We start from the raw sequence: 18,077 nt of genomic DNA, 5'->3' as shown, positions 1-18,077 counted from the left end.
GCTTTATTTTAAAGCCTAACCTTTAAAAACACTGTTGTGATATTACTAACAACTGCTTTTATAAAATTAATTTGACATTTCGATATATATACATCCTTTCAGTCATTTTAATGTTAACAACGCTAAACTTAAAAAATAACAAGCTTATAGTAATGTTAAAATGTCATATCCAGTCAAACATTTGTGTATGTGTGTGTGTGTATATACACATATACATACATATACACACACACACATACATACATACATGTGTGTCCTTGCAACTGTGAAAGATGTCAGGCGCTGAGGAAATTCCTTTGAAATCAAAGGAGCTGTTCTTTAACTCAGTGGTTTCCTTTCTCTATCTCTTTAGATCTCTTTAGTGCCCACGACTTTCTAGCATGATTCCCAGTCTTTCAAGGTTGGAGTTGCCCCATCCAGCACTGTCCTAGGATCCTGCCGCTGTGGGCGCAGCTCACACAGGCCGGTCCACGGCATACTGGCAAGCACTCAGGTTGGACGCCGGGTTCTGCACGCTGGCGTAGCCAAAGCTGGAGTGCTGCTTTGCTTTCAGTCTCAGGCTGGCCAGGCTCGAGTTACAAGTGTCCCGATAAACGTACGGAGGAGTCGGCGGCGCATAAGGACAGGCCGGCGTCGGCACTGCGGAATTCAGCGACGGGCTGCTCAGGTTGTTCAAGTTATTCAGACTGTTGAGGCTGGAGCCCGGAACGCCTGTCACCGCTGAGGGCACCATGCTGGACGACATGCTCATGGATGAGATGGAGTTGGGCGGGGAGAACATGCTCTGCGAAGACAGGGGGTTGACGTTCATGGAGTTGAAGAAGGGGAAGCTCTTGGTGGACAGGGAGGCTGATGTAAGGCCCTTGGCCGCCCAGTTGTTGTACGAATAGCCCGGGTACATGTCGTCGTAGGGTTGCATGAGCCCGTTAAACTGCGGCCCGAAGCCATTCTTGCACAGCTCGGCCTGTTGGTTGCGCTCTCGCTTTCTCCATTTGGCCCTGCGATTCTTGAACCAAACCTGGGGTGGGGGGGGGGGGGCCGGGGGACGGGCAGGGAAGCAAACAGATGCCATAGAGAATATTAATCAAACTTTGGTCTGAGAAAGCACAAGTCACCCTGCTCCGACACACACAAAACCTTGCCGCCCTGCTACTCCCTACCTTCCCCCTCCCCACCCGCCCGAGACGCTGGTGTTCCCATGTGGCTCTAGTCTGCCATCTGAGGCTTAGAGCTTCGCCACAAACCCCAGCCGAAGTTCTGGCGGCCTGAGGGCGGCTAGATCACTAACCCAGGCCCTCCTATGGGTCCAAAAACACTTACTGTAAAATAAACGAGGAGCAGCCAGCTTTTTGCCCAACCCTTGCCGGGTCACCTTGCAAACCTGCTTCCATTCCAAAGCCACAGTGATGAGGACACGAGGTTGGGAGGGCACCAGAGGGCCACTCTCCCACACACCTTCTCCATCCCCTTCCGGACCTCGACTCTCGCCCCCCACCCTCTGGAACAGCCGTCCTTAACCGGCACCGGGCCGAGACACCCTCTCTCCTTCCCCGCCTAACAAAAACAGCCAAATCAAAAGCAAAAAAATCATCTCCCAGACAGCTCCTCCAACTCCTCGAGCTTGGCGTGTAACTCTCTGGGAACTCAGAACCCGTCTCTCTGCAGCCTCCTCCTCCTCCCTTTGCCTGGCTCTTTCTCATCCTCCGCCCACCCCAGGCAGGCCGAGCGCTCTCCCAGCTTCGGCTGGTTCCTGCACTTCCGACCCTGCACCACCGCAAGATTGTGCAGGAGGCTGCCCAGGCCTGCCAGCCCCCACCCGAGACCCGTGTCCCCGCCGCAACCCCGTTCCCAATCCACATCGGTCCTGCCCGTCGCCCCAGACGGCGACTTTTGTGTATTGGAGCAAGGCCTGGCCCGAGATCTTAGAGCTGACACCGGTGATGTTTCACATTACACATCTCAGCCGGGTACAAACGCCTAAACCGCTTCCCCCCCCCCCCACCCTTTTCCCTTTCATTCTGGTTTTCTTTTTATCCCCCTTCCTCTTTGCACCCGACTGCTATAAAAAGCACAAGCACGCCTCACTCCCACTTGGCTGGGCAGGCAGCCGGCCTGAAAGGAGGCAGCCAGAGAGAGCAAGAACCGAGCTGGCTGCGGCAAGGGGCCAGGAAGGGGATGCAGACAAGGGGGGTGGGGGGAGGAGAGCTTTTCCGAAGGATTCCAGAGATCACGCAGTTTTGTTTTTATTTTAATTACTCTCCATTTCTACCCTAGGCCGTCTAAACTTTGCCCAGGAGAGAAGAGTACGTGCGAGGCCCCTTCCCCTCAGAAGTCGGCAGGCTAATGAAAGACTGACCTTACGCAAAACCACGCAGCCCCAGCCCTGAGCCCTCACTTGGAGCAGTTAAACTAGAACTATTTCCACACTTATGCCGGCTTTTATCCACCAGCAGACACTCACACCCAGCACAAATGCCGCCCACAGAGCGCCTTGGTTCCCTCTGCTCTGGGAGCGTATTTTGGTCTTTATTCTTTTATTGTATTTTGTTTTCTTAGCTTTCTCTAACCTAACTGGGGCTTTATTATTCTCTCCAGTGCACTTTTTTTTTTTAATGTGTATAGCAAAGTCCCTGGATTCTGATTATCTGTTTTCTGCGTCCAGAATCCTAACTAATTTGGAATTTTCTACTGACCAGCATAAAGCAGGATGTCGCTATTGGGTAATTTAAACTCGTTTTTGCCAATCCGTAAAGTACAGATTTGCTACAAAGTTAAGGTAAGCCCTTTTTATAAAACTATAATTAGGAGGAGGGGTGTGAGAAATAAATTCCACAGTGTTCAGCTCCTTAGAAAAGATAAATAAGCCAAACGGAAGGCTTTTCTTTCAAAAAAAAAAAAAAACGAGCAGAATAGTACTTGTGTATTTAAACTTTCCTTCCGGAGATCACAAAACCAGGGGATAGGGTGTGGGAGAGACGTGAATGGTTGAAAAAAACGCAGGGACCATATAGGGAGGGCGAGTCCAGAGGAGAAAAAGCCGTGGAGTGTCTTGCCGGAAGGTTTCCCAGGGAGGATCAACCCTTGTGTGTCTCTGGCGGGTTTTCCTTATTAAAGGTGCACAGGTTGGAGCCTGTTCTCGGCTCCTGGCCTGGGAGGAATTTTCTTAGCGTTCGCCGGGCGACTGCTAGCCCGGAAAACAAAAGCCCTGTGCAGGGGAACACCCACGCGGCCCAGCCAGGGAGGGCTCGCGGTGGCAGGGCAGTGCACCCGGGCCGCTCCGGGCTCCTGCCCCGGGCCGGGGGCCGGGCCTCGGAAAGGGAGCTGCAATCTTCCAACCTGGGCAGCCGCGTGGCCTTCTCCTTTTGCAAAGGAGCTCCCCACCAGCGCCCCCCACCCCCACCCCCGGCAGCCCTGCCTTCCTCCTAGCCACCGCGCGCACCTCTACAACACCCCCTCCCCCCGCCTTCCAGCCTCCGTGCAGGCTCCTACCCGGACTCGGGCTTCTGTGAGGTTGGTCCACACGGCGATTTCTTCGCGCGTGGACATGTCCGGGTAGCGGTTCCTCTGGAACGTGGCCTCCAGCTCCTGCAGCTGCTGGCTGGTGAAGTGAGTCCGCTGCCGCCGTTGTCGCTTCTTCTTGGACGGGTCCTCGGCGCCCACGTCTTCATTCTTCCCCTGCTGGCTCTTATCTTTCTCTGAAAACGAAACACACAGAGGCTCCGGTCAGCATGTCCAACTGCAACCCGCGAACTGCAACTGGACGGAGTGGCAGGGGTCGGGGCAGAGCAAGATTGCCTTCCAAGGAAGGAGTGCGCCGCCCGGGAACCTCCGGGAGCGCAGCGTCTGTGGGGTGTGCGGATGTGAGGGTGAGCGCGCGCCCCATCTTCTCCCCTCCCCCAGCGCCGCTCGTTTTATTTACATGTTTATCTCGGCACCGCGGCCAGTTATTTTTATAGCCCATGCCTTCAAGTATATTTTTACACCTCTGTGCAGACACACAAAATCTCCCCGGACATGCACGCGCGCGCGATTTACGGACTCCCCTGGCAGAAAGCTCAGATTGCAGTGCGGTTTCGGAAAGCTAGGAAATGTAGACACTGGGATTCAGTTAGGCACCCAAGTCCCCTGGCCCTTTAGAAAAATTGTCTCTTTGCGAAGAGCATTTCTGAGACGGAGTTTTGGAAATACTTTTCTAATGAGCGGTGGTATTCCGGAGCTGAAAGTTGATAGAAGAACAGGACAGAGGTAGGGCGGCCTCTGAGCTGTCCTCGAATGGAGATGCTGGGATTTTGAGACCCAGCGAACAGAAAAGAGGACGGGGTATGAACAGACAGAGCGGCAGAGCTGCCTGCGCCACCTGAGCCGGGTCACCCAGACCAGGCAGAAAGAAAAGGACGTGGGGTCATCAGAATCCCGGCTCGGGATATTCTTCTGACAGCAAGCTGGATGCCCACTCCCACCACGCCCCCCCCCCCCCCCCGCAGCAGGGGCTGACTTCCTCCCGGGCGAGAGGCGCCGGGTGGCGAGGGCTGCTGTGCCGGGACGTCCGCCGGGCGGCGTGGCGCCTTACCTGCGGCCTCGGGGCTGGAGGTGTCGGAGATGGTGTGCACCTCCAGCCTGTGCTTGGAAGAGTCCAGGGAGCGGGGCTGCCCGGGAGCCAGGACCGAAGCCATAGCCAGCGGCTGGGGATGGTGACAGGAAGAGGAGGACGAGGAGGCGGCCGACAGCTTGGTCCCTGCTGCTCGGTGCTCCAAGTGCGGCGGGCCTTTCATGCAGTTCATGGACAGGGGAGCGCGCCGCCTACGACTCTCGGGCTCCCGCCCCACCGAGCCCCAGTGGCTGCCTCCCGCTTTCGGTCGCGCTCTAGGCGTGGAGTTGCCCCGCCGTGGCCGCCGCGGGCAGAGCCAGAGGACGCGCACAGCCCTGAAGCAACCCTCGCCGAGTCCTCGAGTCGAGCCGCCCCGGTATCCTCCCGAAGGCTCAAACGAAAAAGTCCAGCGGCCGAAAGTCAGCGGTCAAACGGAGACATGGGGATATGGGCAGGACGACACCGCTGGAGAGTCTTTGGGGAACTGGCTTCCAAACTCCGAAGCGAATCAAGAGTGGGCAAAGACCCCCTTCCTCTCTCCCGCCCTCCCCTGAACACCTCTCTAATAAGGAAAGCTAACGCCGATCGCGCTGAGAAAGGCAAGCTCTGCAGGTCCCCCTCGCCGCAGCCCTGACAGCGAAGTGTCAGGGTGACAGGGACAGGTAGCTGTTATTAGATCCCTCGCGGTGGCGGCGGAGGCGGCGGCGGCGGCGGCGGCGGCGGGGGCCTCTAGGAGCACCCTCCACCGCGCGCACACGCACACCCCTCGGCTGGTCGAGCTCGAGCCCGGTCTGGGCGCAGCTCAGCTCCCGGCACCCAGGCGAGCGACGGACTAGCTCTGCGGCTCCGCGCTTCCCTGTTGGCCTAACATCTTAAAACCAGAGGCGGGCTTCCTGGTGCCGAGACGTCACTCTGCCGCGGCCCTCTGCGGCACTCAGTGCCTCCGCCTCCTCCTAGACCCAGCGCCAGGCGGGAGTGACGTGGCTCCGCACCAATCACAAGGCCCCGAGCCGCGGCGGAGGGACGGTCCTGCCTGCGCCTATCAGCAGTGCGGGGCCGAGCTAATGCCTCACTGGGCTCACCGGGTCTACACCGGCCCGCTCCCGGGAATTCTGCTCCCGCCAGGCCGAACGCAGTTCGGCTTTTAGTTCGAGGCGGGGATGTGGAGAGAAGAGACCGGGAGTAGAAGACTCGGGAGAAGGGACAGAAAGGTCGAGGGCCGAAGGAAACAAAGATCAACAAGATAGCCAGCCGCCTTCCCTTTCGTGTCTCACTACATCCATTTCCAGAGTTTTTTTTTTTTGGCTATATAAAAAGGACACATGCAGCTTAAAACAAGAACATTAAAAACAAAAACAAATCATCTCTCCAATCTTAAATTTTCTAACCAGCCTGTCAAGTGAATGCTCTGCTAATGTGAAGAAGATTTACTTAATTGCAAAGAAGACAGAGCCCTGAAAACGCAGGCTAATAAATGAGACATCGAGAAGCAAACGGACCCGTCAAAAGAAAATTACCTTGACTTTAAGCGAACAACTGTTTGGTGATTCACTCTGGATTTATACAAGAATAAAAAGTCGCCTCGGATCACGTTCTCTGTAATGCTTATTAGTCCCCAGACAGAAAACGCACAATAGAACAGAAACCCTAACCCAGCGTTTTAAAAATGCTGAAAGCTTATCCATTCTACTTAACGTTGATTAAGACACGTATCCTAGATCTTTCAAATTCCTTGTACACTGTATTAAGCTCGTCCTAACCCAAGAGAGGGCCACGCTTTGCATTTCGACTCTCTTGTTTACTTTATTATCAATCAGATTCAAATCCATAAAGCCTGTAGAATCAACAACCTTGAGCTAATTATATATGAAATATGCTTTAATGAATTTCCATAAAATTAAGAATGTTGCCAAATAACCAATTTCAAGGATAATTTTCTTTTTCTAGGGAGCTCAAGGCTGTTTTGAATCATTAAAGTCCAAGCAAGGCTGAGGCAGTAGAATGTGGGCTAAGGGAAAAAGCCTACAAGAGAGCTCAACTAGAAAAAGCAAAGCCTTACTCATTTAAACAAAACAAAGAAAAAAAATCACCTTTGGGAACCGCCAACTCTTTACAGCACTATTTCGAAAGAAATTAAAGAAGAAAAAAAGAAATACAAAGATATCATTCAAAATGAAAGTCCTTTTGCCCTCTAGTTTAGGTCAGCTGGCGAACATAACCTAATCTCCCCTGAGTTTCTGCATCGGCGATTGTTTTATTGTGGAGTTAGTGTTATCATCCCTGAATGTGTATTTGTTTGACATTACAGTCAATGATTTGCAATGCCAGTGCTAGGTATCTTCAGAAACCCCCTCCTTGTCCTTGTTCATAAGATTGGGAAACTTAGTCAGGGGCAGAGTGGATGAAACACCCTGCAAATATGTTGGTAACCCATGTGTCTCCCTTTTGTCCTGCAACTACCTCGCCAAAAAAAAAAAAAAAATCCTAAAAGACCTTATCTGTAACCCCTCCTCCATTTTAAACAGGCTTCAGCAGTCCAAGGGACCAAATGAGAAAGAAAGTATTTGTTCTCCAGTCTTTCCTCACAAGTATCATCCCACTTCAAGAAGAATGTAGCTACAAGGGTGAGCTTTCTTCATAGTAAGCTTTAAATCAGCATTTCTGGTTTTAACCTCTTATTTCAGCTTGCCCACTCCACAAACACACACACCTGCTCGGAGCAGAACACAGCCCCATGTGACAGGTCTGCATTAGTGAAGACTCATACATTCAGCTATATTAGGTCCTGCAATCTTATCGCTAAATTATACATATTACACCAGCAGCCTGTTGGTAAAGAAGGTTAAATTAATTTACATTCTGCTCATTATCTGGTGCTTAAATGACACATTTTATCCCTGAGATTTGGTGGAGAATCTCCTTCTTAGACCCCACAGCGTTTCACCAAAGACAATGCTCTTACATTTGTAGTGGTTTTTAATCTGATAATACTCTAATTTGCTTAAGTCTTTTAAATAAGGATTTTAAATGTTTCTAGCCATTTTCTTATTGAATTTCCTCTAATTCCCCCAAGATCATAAAGTATATGTGTAAAGTAAATATTTCCTCCCATTACACTGCCAGTCAATGACCTATAACTAAGTCAATATGAATTCAGCTCTATTCTGCCCAATGTGTTTACTAATCATATTCCGGTTTCTTCTTTTAAACATCTGCATAGCTGTGGTCCCCACAATACCATGCCCCTAAAGCTTCCTTTACGAACAGACTTCACCACATTAAAGGATGAAGAATACAACATAACGGTGAGCATACCCTCTTCCTTGTTTCAAGATTCAAACCTTGGAGCTTCGATTTTTGTTGGCGGTTTGGAGTGTTTTTCAAAACTCCTTACTCTAGAAAGCTGAGAAGCTCCACATAGCCATAGAGACTTCTAAGCTGTTCCCATCTCTCAGTAAACACACAGAATTTTGATTTAAGCTCTGGTGACTCTGCTCAACTGACAGGACTTTGTATCATGGCAAATACAGTCTCCAAAGTGAGTGAAAAACCCAAGGGCAAGTCATAGCTCCTCATAGTGCCAAAGTTTGGAAGAAGTTGAAAGCACCGATGATCTGCAGACAGCCGAAAAAGCCAATAAGAAGTCTTGAATTGTGTCAAACCATCTCAAAGTTCGAGGAATAATAAAGACAATGATCTGGAGAGCTCAAATTAATATATATATATATATATATATATACATGGACCACTCCTGTTGAGTCAATTCCAACTCATAAGGACCCTACAGGACAGAGTAGAACTGCCCACATAGGGTTTCCAAGGAGCACCTGGTGGATTCAAACTGCCGACCTTTTGGTTTGCAGCTGTAGCTCTTAACCACTAAGCCACCAGGGTTTCTGTGCATATATAAATACACACACACACTATATATATATATATATATTTTTTTTTTTTCCTTGAGTTCTCCAAACAACTGAGTCAAAGTAAGGCTTTTCTTTGCATTTTCCAGCAGAGTTTCAACTCCTAATCACTTCAGACACTCTAAACATCAATAGTAACGGCAAAAAAAAAAAAAAAAAAAAAACCCAAACCCATTGCCGTGGAGTCAATTCTGACTCATAGTGACACTATATGAGACCTATGTGTATAAGTCACACACTCTAGGGAGTCAGAATTGGGTGATGCCTTTTTTAGGCCCAACAGGGTTCATCTGTAGGAGGCAGGAGAACATCAACATGATGGGGAAAGGGAGGTGAGTAGTGGAGACCAAGAAACGCTTTTCAATGAAAACCCCGTGGCATGTGGTGGGCAACTTTGGAGATTTAATCTGCAAAAGACTTCTCGCTGCCCAGTCAGGCATTGCAGAGATGAGGAAGAGGTTAAAAGTAAGGAAGCAGTATGTATTTTGTGGGTTCTGCTCTACTATGACCTCCGACTGAGTTCTTCTTGGGCTGATTAGAGAAATTACTGTGACTTCTGACTCCGTCACCTCATATGCATGAGAAAGCTGGGCAATAAATAAGGAAGACAAAGTAAGAACTGATGCCTTTGAATTATGGTGCTGCCAAAGAATACTGAATATACCATGGACTAACAAACCCGTCTTGGAAGAAGCACAACCCGAATGTTTCCTAGAAGCAAGGATGGCAGAGCTGTGTCTCGCATACTTTGGACATGTTATCAGGAGGGAAGGGTACCTGGAGAAGAACATCATGCTTGGGAGAGGGTCAGCAAAAAAGAGGAAGACGCTCAAAGAAATGGACTGACAGAGTGGCTTCAACAATGGGCTCAAATATAGCAAGGATTGTAAGGATGGTGCAGGTCCCAAAATGTTTCCTTCTGTTGCACATAAGGTTGCTATGAGTCGGATAGAACCGGCTTAAAGGCACCTAACAACCTAATAACAACAACTGCCTCCATCGCAGAAGTTTTTAGCCCAGAAAAAAATCATCGTGGACTCTGCAGGGAGGCTGGAACTGCTGCACAACCTCGTGGCTCGAGGAAGGGAATCCCAGAGTGGGTTTGGGGTTTCGAGTCCGAGAGACATCAGGGGTCTTCCTAATTGGGTGTTCTCATTTTTTTAAAAAAGAGAAATGTGTGACAGGGGTCAGGTTATTTTCAGCTGGTATTTGCCACCGATTACCTGTCTTAAAGTCTTATTTAATTTCACACTTTTTTTTTAGCGTTGGTTGTGCAAAGCCCCTCTGGCCATTGCTGGAGCGGTTGGGTTGCGCCGCCAGACCCTCCGCCGCCACAGCGGCGGCGGCCCGGATACAGCTGGGACACAACTCAACAATCCTCGGCTTTTGGAAAGAATCTGTCCTCAGAGCTCACCTGGAAGATGGCTCAATTAGAAGTCTGCCTGCGCTGTGAGGCCCTAGGGTGGGCAGAAGTCCTGTCCCTGTCCAGACCAGCTCAAGGACGAGGCCCTTCCGGACTCACCTTGGAGCCACGTGACGGGCGTGAGGTGTGTGTGCGCGCGTGTCTACTGCTTAAGGCGCAGAGGTCAGATGAAGACCTTGTACCCTGCCCAAGAAATGGCCGTTTCTCCCCTCCTTCTCTCTGGCTTTTCTTTGCACACAAATCAAGCTGCAAAGGGTCCCCTTCCCCCAGAGCTATGAAGCCGAAGGACCCAGAAATTAAAGGCTTCTCTGTGTCTAATTTTTTTCCCTTTCCCTGAATGGAGTTAAAAAAAAAAAGTGCTAATTTATGAAAAGAGGGCAGATTCTTTTCTGAATCAGAAGTCTGTAGGTATACTTACTACACCCGCCCTCTTTTGTCCCTGCAGATACAGATGGCACCCATGTTTCTGTTGCTGTTACTGTCTAGTTGCTCAAGCACTTGAGGTTTGGGGAAACTGGCTCGGGTGGGAGGCTGGGAGAAGAACGCAGGATTACAGGAGGTGCGGGGCTGCTGAAAGCACTGGAGCCAACAAGCTGTAATGCTTCCTCGCATTTGCATGTCAGCGCTACAGGTTTACTAACCCAAAAACTACACTTGTTGCCATGCAGTCGATTCGGACTCGTAGGACAGAGTAGAACTGCCACATAGAGTTTCCAAGGAGCGCCTGGTGGATTCGAACTGCCCATCTTTTGGTTAACAGTCTTAGCTCTTAACCACTAAGCCACCAGGGTTTCTACTCATTTAATTTCTGGAACGCAACTGACTTTGTCCCCATTTCTTAACTGGAAATTAGCAAATTAAAGAGAATGCTAGGGGCACAGGGATAGACAGAGAGACAGATAGATAGATAGGGATATAGACAGAATATGTGAATGAATATTGATATCCAGGCCCAGAGAGTGAGAAGTGGCAATGGGCTAAGGAAGTCACTTTTTTTAAAAAAACAACAGTTGGATTAAAACTCTCTTTTTTTCTCCTTTCTTCAGCTCTTGTCCTTCTTTTCTGTTTCTCTCACGCTCCCTTTTTTTTCTATCTTCCCTCTCCCAGACAGGCTGGTAGCTAACATTCAGCATTAGTTGTCATGGCGACCATAAATCACATAAATCCAAAAATACCCACCTATAATCTGAGATGAAGCTTTTATTTCCCTAGTGAAATAATATTTTAAAAGCTGTCAGCTGAGAGGGGGAGAGAAAAAAAAAAAAAAAAAAGGAACCCACCTCATTGTAGTAACCCAAGTAATATATTATTCTAAAGGTTTAAATTAAAATGTCAGTCTGTTAAAAACATGCTGGGAGAATCATGGGTACTCTTCATGTCAGATCCTCACAATGAAGTTGACTCTATCACTTCTGATCGCTCTTCTCTCTCTCTCTCTCTCTCACACACACCATTTTCCATGCGTTCTCTCTTTCCATTAATTTTTTCCCTCCCCTCCCAACTACCTTAGTCCTCGCAGACTCTGTGTCTAGGTGGTTGACGAAAGGAGTCTCCTCCTCGCTCAGGAGAGTTTGATCCTTTGCCAGGGCTTTTTGGGGACCTTGTATGTTCAGCATCTATTATCAACCACTTCCCCAAATGAGAGGTGGGGGCTTTAGGGGAAAGATGCTGGTCAGGACCTTTAAGGACGGCAACATTCTAAAGGAGTTAAGTAAGAAGAAAGAAACGCAGCGAGAAGGCTGGTGCGGGAAAAGTGGAAAACTGAGACGGTGGCTAGGTGCTGTGGTTAAGTCCAGCCCGAGAACGGTAAGTATATTCTCCCACCCCTGCCTTTTTCATCTCTGAAAGTTTCCCAATCCGGGCCGGTGGTTGGTGGGGGGTGAGGGGAGCGGCCGCAGTTGGGCCCTTTGTCTTCTATCTCGGGCTTGTTGTCTTTTGCCTACCTTGGATTACAGGGTATTCATCTAGATGAAGAGCCGTTAATTACCCATTCAGTCAATATTAGGAAGACGACAAGCTTTTTACATAGGATTAAGAAGACATCAGATTGTTCCATTAGTATATTCCTGCTCACGAATAAGCTTTCGTTATACATTTCCTTTTCCCCGGGGTGGCTCTAACAACTGCTGGATATACTAACGGTGGGCGGCGCGGAAACAGATAAACCAGCCTTAAGAAACTTTCAGTAGCACCATTTCAGCAGCAAGGAACACGTTGCGTAAAGACCACCTCTGCGGGCGGGAACCCCTACATGCCAGGGAGTACCTTTTGACGATTGGTATACTTTTTCCTGGTGGGGAAAAGCTGCAAATCAGAAAGGCTGCGTTTGCCAATAAGCTACACGTTTGGTGGGGGAAGAGAAGAAAAGAAAATGGAAGCCTCCTCACTTTACCCAACTTCTCTCTCTCTTCTTCCTCCTTCTAAATGTCCCCGTCTTTCTGACAGTGCTCAGGCCCAGAGCGCCGCCCCACGCGCCACAGTATTGCGTTTTGCTATAGGCAGTCTGGACTGCTCTCGCTGGTATCCGTGTTAGCATTAAAGTCGCTTTACAACGGCGAAGGGAACCCCGATTATTTGTTTTTAGGGAGTACATTAGAGTCTGAGCAGTATGTGCTCGACAAAGATCTGATGATTGAATGAATGGGAGTCCACGGCTGCCGCTGAGGCCCAGATTGACCCGGGTCTTCCGAGGAAGCCTGGGACCGAGCTGCGGCCGAGTGAAGGGTGTACGCCCAGGCTCGGGGCGCCAAGAGGGGCCTGATAGCGCCCCCTCCCAAAGGGTCGAACTCTTCCCACCAGAGACCTGGATCGAATACTTTGAGCTCTTCTATTCTACCAAAGCTATTCAAAAATTAATGGCGTCGCGGAGGGAGTTTGGGCGAAGGTACCCGCCCCAAGTCGAGACGCGAAGCTAGGCGCCAGGGCCAAAAAAAAAAAAAAGGGGCGGTAAAAAAAAAAAGGGGGGGGCGGTAGCATCGTCCAATTTCAGACCGGAGTCGAGAGCCGCCGCCCTGAAACTTTCTGGGTCATTGACCGGAGAAGATCCCTCAGTTCCTCTCCTGAAGGTCAAGACCGCTTTATTAGCTCCGCAAAATCAAGGCTCCTTTGGGAACCCCCAAAGCAAGTAAAAAGGCAAGGGCCTCTGTTCTAGGAGGACTTTCTCTGTGGACCTGGGCCACTTCTTTCTGGGGAGTAGCTGGTTAACTTGACAACTATTCCTCCCCTCACACCCATGCCTTGCCTTTGCTCTCTCCGCTCTTCTCAACGTCTGGACTTAGGTATGTCCAGCCGCCCTCATGCGCACTCCCGTTTTGGGCGTTGAGACGGGCTGGAGGGTCCGTCCAGTGGGCGTCACAGGGAAGGGGACTCGCTTAGGAAGGGAGGAGAGTCCAAACCTCCCAGAGGTCGATACTGCCTTCTCAGAGAGCGTTTTTAAAAAGCCTTCCAGGAGGACAGGAGTCCCTGAGTGGTGCCCAAAGGTTAGAGGTTTTAGTCCACAGAGAGAAAGAAAGGCCTGGAGATCTACTTCTGGGGCGGGGAGGGGGGGGGTTAGCCATTGAAAACTCTATGGAGCACAGTTCTACTCTGACACAGATAGGGTCGCTATGAGTCAGAATAACCAACTCTGTGGGTCCTTTTTTCCCCCAAAGGAGGATAAAGTGGGTTTTTTTTGGGGGGGGAGGGAGTACCAATAATTAAATACCATAGCCCTTTTAAAACATCGAATGCCACTGTAAACACTTTTCTTTTTTAAAGCAAATAAAAACTGTAGAAAAAGTAAAGGAAATAAATCCTTTTTAAAGCAGGCTGTAGCCAGGAACTTGCATATTCCGTAAGCTAAAGGAGACTGTGACAACTTTTTAGGAACCCTACAGCTTTGCCCACTCCTGTGTAACAGCTTTGGTCCTCCAGGTTTACTAAAAGCCAACAAAATCAAGATTTTCAGCATTTCTTCCCATCACGTGCCTCTTCTTAATTAATGGCATTAAACCTGTTTGGGCAGCAGTTTCCCCCTTCTGTCCAAAAGGTAGAAAACAGATGTATTGGCAGCGTTGGGGAAGAGCCTTTCACATACCCTAAAATAATCAGGGCCTGAAATTAAGGGTTAAGAAAACAATCGTTCATTATTACTAGTTCTTTATTTATTTGCTAATTATCAAAAGCAGACGCTCAGGGGCGCCTACCTGGCCTGTGAGGGGCGTGAACGTGAGTTCTTGGCTCCTGGCCTCCTGCCCACTTAAGGGGTCCCCACCTTACCCTAGGTTTCTCCTCACAGGGGCCCTGCCTCTCTCAGGTAGAGAGAAGACTACCTGTCCTCAGAAACCATTCCCGGGCCAAGAAAAGCCTGGGTAGGGGTGGAGGAGTCGGAGGAGACCTTTAGAGTCTCTTGAGCTCCTTGCGGCGGCAAGGAAGTGTCCAGCCACGCCACAGCGCCCTCCCCGTGCGAAGCGAGATCGCCGAGTTCCGCTCAGCTAGGGCTGAGCCCGCACAAAGCATTTTCTCCGGGAGTCATTGCTGCTCTTGATTTTTAACTATATCCCAAACATACTCCGGTCTAATAATTTATTTTTACGACCGTTTATCAAACAGAAGAAGAATTTAACACAATCTTAATGACAGAAATCACCCGACGTTATCTCTGCACTGCCCCCATTTAACCCCATGGGGTTAATCCCGGACAAGTGAGCGGTTAACTGGCCAAGCAGGAGGACTCGCGATATTGTCCAGTGGCGGGCAGTTCTGCTCCAGACTGCTTTAGACGTATTTTTTCGACAACAGATGCTTTCCTCTCAGATTCAGAGGGAAGCCCAAATGCTCTATTTTCTTCTCAGTAATTCACAGTTTGTTTACTTGCGGGGGGTCTCACTGCGCCCCTCTCCCGTATGCACTACTTTTGTATCCTTACACTTTAATCCGGAAAGAGGGGGTTAGGGGCCGAAGGCTGTGGGGGGTTTTATCTCCTCACTCTATCAAAGGTCAACAACCTCCTAAGGCTTGCCACTTATTTATTACAGGGCCTGGCAAAGCAGGAGAATAGAGGAAGAGTAAACTTGAGTTTTTCATGTGTTCCAGAGGAAGGGTTGTCTCCACCTCTTACACACACACACACAGACACAGACACAGACACACACACACCCCGACAAGTTTCAATTCAGCAAAAGCCTGTGCAGTGGTTGGAGGCGTTTGAACATTTTACATAAGCCTTCAGACTCCGGGCATCAGTGCCCGTCGACTCGAGCAGAGTGGAACCAGCCAATCATGCCACGACAGAAGCAAAACCCGCACCCTCGATGGCCCCACAACAGGTAGGCTCGTGTCAACCGGGGCGAGCACTCACTCCTTTCTTCTCTGGCCTGCTGCGCAGTCGCTGCCCTCGGGCTCTGCAGAGCAGTTGTCATCTGCTCCACACACGGCCCCCGCCTCCTCTTACTCTGCGCAGGCGATCCTTGGCCAACCCAAGCCTCCTTTCCACCCTTGCCGCGGTATACCCTACACCCACAGGCCTGGGCGGGGCACAGCTGAGTGTCGCCGGGCCGGGGTGGGGCCTAGTGGTGCAGCGCTCTGTGGGACGTGGTGAGCGACAGAGGTCGCTGTTGGACCACTTTTCCATGCCAGCTAGAGGCGCGGAGGTTGGCTGAGACCTGCGTAAGATTAGGCCACAGGGAGAGAGCGAGAAAGAGCTGGAGGCAGAGGTGTTGGGTCTCAGGAGTGCAGTATAATTTGGGAAAAGGAATTAACGTCCCTCGGACGGCTGTTTCCCGTCCTACCCGGAGGCCGAGTGTCTCGTTCAGGCAGCAGCCGCTCCCCACTTGGTGGTCTCGCCTGCCCGCGCCTCACCCGAGGCCCAGAGGCCCGGAGGCGGGTGCCCAGCGCGAGGCCTGCACCTCCTTCCCGGCCTTACCATTGGCGCCGGAATGCTGCCGCGGGAAGAGCTTGCTGCTGGCCGCCTCTTTCCTGCTCTCGGGAGAGTCCGTGAACTCGACCTTTTTGATTTCGGAGTCTTTGGAGAAGAGGCACTCAACGGCCGCCGGCTGCACGCCTGGGCCGCGCGCGCGCCAGCCCCACGTGGGAGGGAGAGAGCCGGCCCAGACCGCGGCGGAGGGGATGGGGCGGGGAGGGGGGGCGGTGGGGAGGCGAGGTAGGAAGGAGAAGAAAGAGGAACAAAGAGCAGAGACCCAGTTAGAGGAAAGAGCGGAGGGCACTTCCATCTCCCGGACGCTCTGTCAACCTGGCGCAGGGCCGCGTACTCTCTCCGCGCCTCTCCGGCCACCCGCTGCTCCCGACCGTAGGACCAGGCCTGGGACGTCGGGACGCGCCGCGGGGCACTTTCCCCATCCACTGCCCGCCCTGGTCGGGAGAGGCAGCCGGCGTCCTGGTTCTGATTTCTGTCCTGCCCAGGCCGGCCGCTTCGGGAAGCGCCCATGGCCGGGGCCTCGCCGCGGGGCTGGTGCCCTCTTGCCGCCCTAGCGTGGCGCGGCCACCAGTCAGTTGACCCATGCAGGAGAAGCGGGCTCTTACCTAATTGCACACACGCCGACACTAGTTTGCGGCAGTTGGTCTCCATTCCCCGTTATCTGCAAAACACAAGAGTCGATGGCATTGAGAAGCGGCGGCCGGGGAGCTACCTCAACACTAGCTATTAGACGCCTACTTTGTGCCGGGTTTCAGGCGCGTTTCTCGCACCCGACAGCTTCTGGCAGCCCAGCAATACCCGCTCCCGCCCCTGATCCCGGGCATCTGTTTACCAAGAGGGGGATCTCCCTCCAGAGTTGCAGCAAATGGGCCCAGGGACGACCGGCCTTCAAAATCACTGAATTCTGGGGAACCAGGCTGTGAATCTATTCACAAGGATGTCTAGGTCGGGGTTAAGACCCCGTCTGAATACGAGGGCAACCTTGACAGAAAAGTTGGGAAATTGTATGCCAAGGCCACAATTCAGCACCCTGCTTGTTCGTTATGGGGTTCAGTAAACATTTGTAGGATGTCAGGACCCACTTTCCCCCATCCTAGTTTTTTTTTAGTGTCCTAGACAGCAGTCCCCCCCCCCCCCAAAGTTTCTGAATATCTGAAACGAAGGGGATTTTAAGGCTCTGGGCCTACGGTGCTCCAGGAGAGAGCTGTCTTCAGGCCTCATACATCAGGAGCCACTTTTCCATATTTAGCCACGCTTGTCCCTGGAGATACTCACCGGGCCACTTATTTACCCTAAAACATGATTTAAGATCACAGAAGAGGGATGGACGGGGAGGACGGAGTGAGACTTAGGAGGGCAAGGCAAACGTCCCCGGAAAGGCTTACTGCCCGCCAAAGACCGAGAAGCAGCCATAGGAGAACGACTCCCCCAGTTCTCCCCCTTCTCCTCCCCGGCAAGCCAAATCTTTTTCAAATTTCCAACCACAACGCTGAGAGCCAAGCGTTTAACGCACTCCCTCTTTTCCGCCACAGGCAAAGCGGGAGAGGTGGGTGGCGAGGGGCTCGATCCGGGTTGGGAAAGGAGCCACCTCAGCTGCTTAAAAGACGGAAGAAAAGAAAGAAGGCCCCAGGCTCCCTTTCGATCTCGGCGCCTGCCTCTCTCCACGCCAACCAGGGTACGCCGGCGGCGGGAGGGCCCACTTGGCACGGGGCAGGGCCTGGGGCTGCGGACGGGCATTGCCCGGTGGTGGACAGACTGGCGGGGCTGGGAGCTGCGGGCCCGACTCTGGCCTAAGTCGCCTTTCCCTGCTCCTCGGCCTTTCTTGGGGCGAGCCGGAGGCTGGCAGCCTCAGACCAAGGTCGCTGCCGGAGGAGGGGTTGCCCTGCGCTGCGGCGTGGTCCCAGGGTGGGGGCGGCCAGGCGGTTCCCCCACTCGCTACCAGGGACTTGGGCGGGGGCTTTGCGGATCTTTGCGGGCCCAGGGGCCCAGAAGTAGCAGTTTGGCGGCTCCAGATTTAGTGATTCTGCAGTAAAATCACGGGATTAGTCCCTGATTGAGATGTCTGTTCATGAGATATTACAAAATTCATTATCACAGCTCTCTACTAACTCGATATGAAGTAACACAGATGGGATTTTATTAGTCCAGACTTCAAATGTTTACTTATGATAATTTCAAGGGAAATTTGCATGTCATCATCATTTCGATAATCTTTTTTTTTTTTTTTTTTTT

The 18,077-nt window shown here is 51.3% G+C and overlaps 1 protein-coding gene across 2 annotated transcripts; it reads right to left on the bottom strand.

The window, feature by feature from the left end:
• Positions 1-372: 372 nt before the first annotated feature.
• On the bottom strand, positions 373-16,496 carry PITX2 (paired like homeodomain 2). 2 transcript variants are annotated; one of them, XM_049885538.1, is made up of 4 exons: positions 16,451-16,496; positions 15,834-15,971; positions 3,490-3,695; positions 373-1,018 (listed from the first exon to the last, which is right to left on the bottom strand). In XM_049885538.1, exons 1-4 carry the CDS (start codon positions 16,494-16,496, stop codon positions 455-457), a joined length of 954 nt encoding a protein of 317 aa, XP_049741495.1. In that variant the 3' UTR covers positions 373-454. The 2 variants fall into 2 exon arrangements, with proteins under 2 accessions (XP_049741495.1, XP_049741494.1); XM_049885537.1 differs by lacking the exons at positions 15,834-15,971; positions 16,451-16,496 and adding an exon at positions 4,571-4,781.
• Positions 16,497-18,077: the final 1,581 nt, after the last annotated feature.

Source organism: Elephas maximus, chromosome 5, assembly GCF_024166365.1.
Source record: "Elephas maximus indicus isolate mEleMax1 chromosome 5, mEleMax1 primary haplotype, whole genome shotgun sequence".
Taxonomy (NCBI): domain Eukaryota; kingdom Metazoa; phylum Chordata; class Mammalia; order Proboscidea; family Elephantidae; genus Elephas; species Elephas maximus.
This window is presented reverse-complemented; position numbering and strand designations above follow the sequence as displayed.

What these genes read in the sequence shown, in the direction of transcription:
- PITX2 (XM_049885537.1), bottom strand. Translation starts at nt 4,781, where the DNA reads ATGAACTGCATGAAAGGCCCGCCGCACTTGGAGCACCGAGCAGCAGGG. An exon ending in CTCCAGCCCCGAGGCCGCAG is followed by an intron (nt 3,696 to 4,570) that starts GTAAGGCGCCAC and finishes TTTCGTTTTCAG; the next exon opens with AGAAAGATAAGAGCCAGCAG. An exon ending in TCACAGAAGCCCGAGTCCGG is followed by an intron (nt 1,019 to 3,489) that starts GTAGGAGCCTGC and finishes CCCCCACCCCAG; the next exon opens with GTTTGGTTCAAGAATCGCAG.